Source organism: Cystoisospora suis (genome assembly GCF_002600585.1).
Source record: "Cystoisospora suis strain Wien I chromosome Unknown contig_3712, whole genome shotgun sequence".
In the NCBI taxonomy this organism is placed as follows: Eukaryota; Apicomplexa; class Conoidasida; order Eucoccidiorida; family Sarcocystidae; genus Cystoisospora; species Cystoisospora suis.
The window spans coordinates 1-8,500 of NW_027156507.1; the positions used below are offsets into that span (position 1 = coordinate 1).

General features: G+C 43.8%; 1 protein-coding gene across 1 annotated transcript; it reads left to right on the forward strand.

The window, feature by feature from the left end:
• Window positions 1-759: 759 nt before the first annotated feature.
• Window positions 760-6,376, forward strand: CSUI_007144 (gcc2 and gcc3 domain-containing protein; the record flags this gene model as incomplete). The annotated part of the gene is made up of 5 exons (XM_068067294.1): window positions 760-906; window positions 1,568-2,092; window positions 3,357-3,430; window positions 3,975-4,135; window positions 5,223-6,376. Exons 2-5 carry the CDS (start codon window positions 1,574-1,576, stop codon window positions 6,374-6,376), a joined length of 1,908 nt encoding a protein of 635 aa, XP_067920728.1. The 5' UTR covers window positions 760-906; window positions 1,568-1,573.
• Between the last annotated feature and the right edge of the window lie 2,124 nt (window positions 6,377-8,500).

Consider the following 8,500-nt stretch of genomic DNA (forward strand, 5'->3'; position numbering starts at 1 on the left):
ATCTTGAAAAGAGTGAGAAAGAAGAAGAAGGAGGAAGAAGTAGGCAGATATACAATTTCTGTGGATATGGTGAGACTGAAAAGAAGAAGAAGAAGATAAAGAAGACGAGACAGGAGACTCATGAAGAAAAGACATCTTCCCTTACGGGCATAAGAAAACTCGGTATGACTTGGGTAGAGAAGGTCTTGAGAAATGAGAAAGAGAGAGAGAGATGAATGGAGAAGGATAAGTCTCCTCCTCTTCTTCTTGTTTCTCTTTCTAAGTATCTTTTCTCTTCTCTCCGTATTTCTCGCATGAGTGTTTCATGGAGAGAAGCAGGGACGGCTAGAGACAGAAAGAGAGAGAGAGCGAGAGAGACATCAATAGAGAGAGACATCAACCGGGGCGTCTCTTTGTTCCTGGGTTTATTTAGAATCTCTGTATCTCTATTTGTCTTTGCACTGATGGAAGGCTTGAGAGGCCAAAAGTAAAAAAAGGTCTAGGAATGTAACTGGGACTTCAGGAGAATAGACTCCAGTAGCCTACCTACCCCCCATCCTGGCTTAGATCTTCTTCGTTCCAGGCAGCTTGATCTTACATGTATGGTATCTTTAGACCCATCTATCATGAGCCTCTCTCGCGCTTGATACACACCAGGGACACCATACAGATACACATATATATATATATATATACGCGCGCACATATACATATATGTATATCTAGATATGCATGCATCACTTTTGTATATGTGAGAAGGTGTGCGATTTGTCTTGTCAGGATGAAAATGGAGAAGCTTCTCAGGATCTCCCCGAGGAAAGAAAGGATAATGAAGGAGAAAAAGAAGAAGAAGAAGGTTCTCCTGAAGCAGGGGCAGGAGCAGGAGGGCGACAAAGAAAGGGTTCAAGTGGCTCCCCATCTATAGATGTAAGATTAGCAGAAAAGAAGAAAGACTTCTATTGCCAGAGAAAGTCTTTTCTCTTCATATGTTTTCTGATCAGAGATTAACTCTCTTTCTGCAGATTCAGAGCAGCAGATCCAAGAAAATAGAAAGATAGACAGACAGGTCTAGACACGGAGCTAGTAGTCACTAGCTATTGAGAGGTTGATGGACGGAAAGACATGTGTGGCCTCTATAGAATGGACCTATAGAACCACCCAAGACGCAGGAAGCCTCTTATAACGTACATACATGTCAATAGACACATAGGCACATATATGTAGACATACATATACCTGTTGCTGAGGGTGTATGAAGTATACACTACCACTATATTTGAGTATGGATATAGATAGATGGAGATACAGATATCACATGAAGTACGGAGACTTCCAAGCAATCATACAGCATCCTATTCATCTGACAGTTATACACGTTCAAGGACGAAAGACGACCGGTGTATATACACCTCCACTTTCACCCAGCTACCACCCTCACGGTTGGTTTAGATAGATAGATAGATAGATTAAAGCTAGGTCGTTTACGATATTTGCAATACTTTCCATGCGTAGTGAGGCATGGCGATAGTTCGAGGAGAGCTCTTTATATTCGTTTGCTTTCTGCTTGTTCTCTCCATTCTTCTCTCAGGATCATATGACACCGGAGGCTTCAGGAGAGGGGGAGAAGAAGAAGAAAGACGGAGAAGAAGAGAAAGAAGATGGAGAAGAGAGTGAGACAGAAGGAGGCTTCCACGCGACGTTAATGAGGAGACAGAGAGAATTAGAGAGAGAAATGAAAGAGAAGCAAGAGGCTTTAGCGGCTGAATTAGCTCGGGAAGAAGACGAATCTCGCAAGAAAGCCCAAGAGAGAGAAGCTGAGAGAGCGCGAATTGCAGAAGAGAGAAGAAGAAGAATGAGCAAAATGAGGAAACAGAGTGTCTATCCAGCTGGCAATGCGGCTCTAGCTAGCGAAGCCCTCGAGCGGTTCAACGAAGAAAGAAATTCTCTACTTCAAGCTCTAGAAGAAGAAGAAAAGAGACAAGCGGAGATTGTCGCCATGAAGAGAAAGCAGAAGCGGGTGGATAAGATTCGAAAAGAGAGAGAAAGAAGAGACGCAGAAAAGGCACGATTCCTAGCTGTACAAGAAGAAGTTCTGAAACAGACTAAAGAAAGGGTAAGAGACCAAAGAGTAAGATGTGAGAGGTTCTATATCTGTAGCTGTTTAACCTCTATAGAAGAATTACGAAGAAGACGAAGAGGGGGAGAAAGAAAAAGAAGACGAAGAGAGAGAGATGCAGACAAAGAGGAAGAGGGAGAGAAAGTAGAAGAAGAGCTGCCTTTCTTTAGTTGGACTTTTCAAGGAATGAATTCGTTAGCTGATCTGCTTTTCTTGTCGACTTTCTCAGGCCTTCTCAGATGCGAGAGAGACGAAAGAGTGTCTAGGTCAACAACTGAACTTCTTCTTATGTGGGCCTAGAGTGTATAGGGTGGTGTATAGACAGCAGAGCGAGAGAGAGATAGAGTCTGTAGAACGCCAAGCAGAAGGATAGGTATCTTCTAACTGTATGTACACCCCCCATATAGTTCGGGTGCTGTGACAGGCTAGTCCGAGGTCTCCATGTGCTTTTCTTCCTGTTTTCGGCTGAAGAGAAATTTCTTCTCTTCAACTTGGATATTAGAGAATGTCTCTATATCTATTTCCATTACTACACGAGTCCATTGTTCATATATAGATCTGTATATATCCATGTACATATGGATATGTGTATGTATACGCATGTATATATATATATATATGTATATATATATGTATGTGATATCTTTTACTGAATAGTAAGAGAGACGATTGCTAGAGCGGTTGGCAAAGTGAGCAGGCTGCAGAATCTAGATTTGGCAAGACACACACACGCCCTTCTCAACGGGCTAGCCTTCAACAGACTTAACTGTATAGATACATATAGGTATATATGAATGGAGGTTCATAAACATCAAGGAGATAGAAAGAGAATTCGATGCGCTCATAACTCCAAAGAAAGAAGTAAAGGTCGAAACACTTGAACTTTTCCTCCTGCTGCTTCACGTGCAAAGGGGGGAGACACCGCTAGCAAACGTCCATGGTAAAAGACCCGTTTGAATTTTTCTCCAGAGCCAAAGTATACACTTAAACATGGAGATGATCTATCAACATAGATAGCCACATATATCTATAGCTATATCTATCTATTGTACATAGTCAATGTATATAAGAGTAGTGTGCTATTCTAGTTCTTGTTAAAATGTACACCTTTTGTTTTGCTCTTCTTCTGGAAGTATCCTTCTCACTTTATCTTTCTTTGTAGTTGCACCGCTACTAGGGATTCTTTTTAGATTAGATCATGGGTTCCCCCTTTCTTTCTTTCTTGCTTATGCGGTGTATGGGTTTGGATGTTCTACCACAGCAACGGCAAAAGGAGATCGCAGTTGCTGTGGCTAGGAAGGCAGCTATCGAGCGAAAGCAAGAAGTTGAGCGAAGGTATGTGTACAATGATCGCCATCCTCTCTACCTCTCTACATATACATGCATAGAGATAGATAGATAGATAGATAGGTAGATAGATAGATATAGATAGATAGATAGATAGACGTATGACTTCTGGAGCATGAGGAAGAGTTTAAGTGGATAGTGAGGTGGCCAGCGCTGAGTTCTAGACACGTGTCTAGTTAGGTTCGAGATCTCCGATACTTCACTCCCTTCTCTTGAGGATGACGGCTCTAGTTGTGGTGTCACTCCTGCTTGTCTGAGATGTTCCCTCTGTGAGAAAGGTCTTCTCATGAAAGACTTTTCTCGTTTTTTATCTCCGAGAGAGGAGACAAGAAAGAGAGAGAAATCTCCGAATGAAGCAAATCACTCCACGGAGCAATGAGGTGTCTCAACAAGAGCCTCCAAAGAATGTGTTCTTCCCAAGGAGCGGTATTTTTACGTGGTTGATTTACGGGTCGGTTTCTCATAAGATATCTCTGTGTCTCTTTCTCTTTCTCTGTTTCTTGTGTGGCTGTTTGCATGCGCAATAAAATAGGAAGGTTAGATCAGAACAACTGAAAGAAGAACAGCATTGGTCACCTCTGTTAACTCAACTAATGCAAGGCGAACAATCGGCTGGTACACTTGAAGATCTCGAAGACGGCGGAGACAGACCTGCTCCCGAGTGTACGTACACCCCGTGCTGGAGGGATCTTCGTTGGTCTATATCTCTTTCTACTTGAAAAAACTTCATTCTCATTATCGCATGTCCTTCTCTATAAGAATAGAATAGAGTAACGACGACTTTCTGGAGTGCTTCTTCTGTTGCTGTAGTAGACGTTGCATGGTTTCAAAAAGTCAAGGAAACAACGGATCTATCTATCTATCTATCTCTAATCTACCTATCTATCTATTCATTTATCTATGTGTACATAGCCGCGAATCCCCTTCATTCTAAACAGCGGCACTCCTCGTTTTTTCTTCTGTAAAGATGGAGGCTCTAAGGAAGAATCTCAGTCGGAGAGAAGAAAGTTTCTAGATAGAAACCCCACATGGAAATGAGCTCTACTGTGCAGTTAGATATCTTTACCTACATGATATCTCCCTATTTGACTTCCGCATTCCGAGGGAGTTGAGAGAGGTTAGATGAATATGTTATACCTAGCTTAAGATCTCCACCTGGAACAGCAGAAAGAATACAAACAACAGTGGCTTTTGTTCGACCTTCTTGCTTTCCTGTTCCCCTTCTCTTCTCCGATGTCTCTTTGCTGGTCTTAGCTAGAAATAGTTAGTTTTATGTCGCCTGTTGTGATAGAGGAAGAAGGTGATCGTGAACTTCGTGTAAAGCGTGTGTGTTATAGCTTAGTCACTCTCATCCCTTCAGTATTTTCTTAAAGCAATCCAATACATCTTCGTCAACCGAAACCATCCCTTTCTCCCCCTCCCTCCTCTCACCCCGGTGAATTTGCTTGGAACGCCTTCAAGTCTTTCTATCTCTCTCACCTGTATGAACTACCTGCTTGAACAGAGAGTAAAAACGAGAGAAGAGAAGAGGTTCTCTTCATCCTAAGGGATGAGTACGGAGGGAGAAGCTGGAGAGATCCACAAGACCTCCCGCGGCTCATCGCCGTGGCTACTGGCTATGTGTCTTGTGGCCCTCTCTTTACAAGTTTTCGCAGGTTGTTTAGCAAACAGCAGAATGCCCCTTTCTTTCCGCTTTTGGAAATGGACTCCTGTATGGGTGTTCATTGGAGACTGGGTTTCCTGTTCTTTGTGTGTGCTTTCTATTCTTCGTTTTTCTTAGGGCATAGCGATTTAATGAAGAAGTTCGCTGACACAAGCACATCTCTAAGAAAGGCTGAGCCTTTCATTAAAGACTTCCTTAAACAACTAAACGTAACAGAAGATTTGCTCTTCCAACTAATCGAGCTCAGGAAACCTCTCGGGGGGGATCGAGCTCAGAAATCGACTACGGTAGCTATGGATCGAAAATCTATGCGTAAGCGAACCACCGTCAAAAAGCCTCTTTCTTCAGATGAAGTTGAAGACAAGAAGAAGAAAAAAGATGCTAGCGGAAGCGAAAAGAGTAGCAGCGATAGCGAGAGCGATAGTGACGAAGATGAGGATTCGGACAGCAGCAGTGACGGCTCGAGTTCGGATAGCGAAGGACTCTTCAGCTTTGAAAGTAGTAGCAGTAGTAGTAGTAATGAAGAGAGCGAAGAATCTTCGGATGAGAAGGAGAGTGATGAAGAAAGTGATAGCGACACTAGTCGAAGTAGTAAATCGAGTTCGGAAGGTGGTAGTAGTAGTAGTGGTAGCAGTAGCTCAGGCTCGTCGTCGGGAGGGAGTAAGAAAAAGAGCGGGAAAAGCGACGGTGATAAGGACAGTAAAGAGAGTGGAAGTAGTAGTGAAGATAGCAGTAGTGACGATGAAGATGATAAAGACACAAAAGGAAAAGGACCTCCAAGCAAAGAGGACGAGAGTCATAGCAGCGAAAGCGATGGAAGCGGAAGTAGCAGTAGTAGTAGTAGCAGTAGTAGTAGTAGCGGCAGTAGTAGTAGTTCATCTTTGTCTGAAGAAAAGAAGTCGAAAAAGGGGAGTGACGATGAAGACAGTAACGAAAGTGAGAAGAAAGAAAAACAAGAAACAAAGAAAGCTTCTTCATCCGGTTCTTCCTCCTCCTCATCGTCCGGAGAGTCGTCACCTTCTGGGAGTCCTAAAGCTTCCTCATCTTCTTCAGATAAAGAGAAAACCTCATCGTCCAATGAGAAAAAAGAGACGAAAGAATCTTCTTCTTCTTCCTCATCTTCATCCGGTGAAGATTCTGATGCTTCTGCAAAAGCAAAACCTACTGCGGCGGCTCCTGCTCCTAAGCACTCTGCGTCTTCTTCATCTTCTTCTGTGTCTTCTAAGAAGAAGTCTTCTGGATCTTCGAGTAGTGGAAGTGGTAGCGATTGAAACAATCCGGAGCATCCATCCTAATACAACAAGACCCGCCTCTCTCTGGGCTGTCTTTTTCTTGTGTGAAGTGTCGAGCCAGCGAAAGGAATGGATGGAGAGCACCCCAGAGAGAGAGGGTTTGCCAGACACAGTAAGAGAACGGTCTCATTATGTATCTTTCTTTTCTTTATCCTTGTAATTGAACGTGATCTCAACGCTTACAATGTCGACACGTACATGTATCTTTTCTTATCACTCTTCATTCCTTTTAGGCAAGATGGCTGGAGGTTTCTGAATGAAATAGACAGAAGGATCAGAAAGAACCAAATGCTATTCACTCTTCTTTTCTCCGGTTGCAGTTTCCATGGAACCCCTCGTGGCTTTGTCAGCAGACGTGTTTTTCCTCTTCTCCAGGAAAGTTTATCGTTCTTTAGTATGGTGATGAGAAGTTTCTATGACTTGTCACACTTCCCTCATGGCTTCTCTTGTCAAAAGAAAGAAACCAGCAGCAGCATCGTCCTTTCAAGATAAGTACCTCTACATCAATGATCTCTATCAAACTCTGGAAGATAATTCTTGTCACCCGCTTATGAAAACGTCCCTCTTATCGATATCCTTCAGTAATACCTCGAGGAACGAAAAGTTGCGCTCCCTGTTTCTTCTGGAGAACTGCCAGTGAATGAAAACGAAGTCATGCGGCACGTCTTTACGCTCGTGCGAGATTACTGGGGTGTCTATTGTTAGGACTTTCTTTCCTGATCTCTGGGAGGCTCTTCAGCAAGAGCTTCAAGCCCTAATCCCTTCTTAATCATAGTGTCGTAACTTCTCTACTCTGTAGCTTCATCACTTTGTCACACCGAGGAAGAAAGTGGTTGCCTGCAACAACCCTCAGCATTTCTATCAGACCATCTTCTCGCATACCAACGCGGGATGAAAGAGCAAGTCCTTACGGTCTTACGAAGCGCCCGCTGCTCTCCAGTCAGCGCTCTCCCGCACACACCTCCCGTTGATACGTCAGGTTCGAAAGGTCTAGATGAATGGTAGCTTCTCATCACTTGTCTTTGACGTCACGAAAAGATTTCATTATGTCTATAATAACCATATCGTTAAGGAACCCTGCCGGTTCAACTCATGTCGATTGAGCAGGGGAGCTACCACAACGGTTCTACGACGAGAGACAAGACCAGCGACTTCGCGCCGTTCGTCAGGTGTCAGTCGGTGCTGTAAATTCCTAAAACCTGCCTCGCCGGGAAAATGTGAAAGAAAAGACACTTCTTTCATCATTAGGATAGGACTCTGAAGACGTCGAGCGCAAAAGACAATGTTAGTGGTCTGCTGACCAAATCACCCGGGGTAAAACAAACTAGCCAGCCATGCGGACAAGGGTAGACATACAGCTGCTGAGTTCGCCGGGATTAGCGTTTGCAGTTGATTCTCAGCAAGAGACTAAAAGTGTCTGAGAGAACGGAACGACCTTATGGCTCACCACATGAGACGGACTGATCTGCGAGGTCACTCTGCGCGATGATCTCTAAGAAAAGCTCACTCACTGGTTCCTCTAAAGCTTCTGTGGCTCGGGGGTGTATCGCGGCAAGAAGATACCTCCTTCTGCTAACACCTCCTCTGATCGTTTTGAAGTTTATAACCCGAGGGAAAGAAAGCTGAGACTGAAAATGCACCCAAGAAAGAAAAAAAGTGTGGCTAAGAGATAATCTTTCGTCGGTTCTCTTGTTTGCCTAGTGTAGACTATGCTAAGTCTTATCCATAAAGGTAATCCGCAAGAAAGCTAGTTAGAAGTTCATGTAAAAGGTTCCTAGGGAAGTCACTCCATCGTCACCAGCACACAGGCCTTGAGCAGACTCTGAGCCTGACTGGCTGACCAACAGAGGAGGCGACAGGTAATACACACAAAGAGACGACCCGCTTTCTTGTGACAGTGGGTAGAGCCGATTCGATGTGAATTGAGCTGCCAGTGTTAAACCCTCTCAAATGAGTATCGAAAATAAGAGCACCGCCAGCGTTGATCAGGCCTCGCTTTGATTACTAGGCTTCGCTTCTTCAGAAGGCGAGATAAACACAGATAGTCTATGTAGTGCGTACATACATCAGATCACCACAGGTGATCGTTGGGAATCCGTTTTC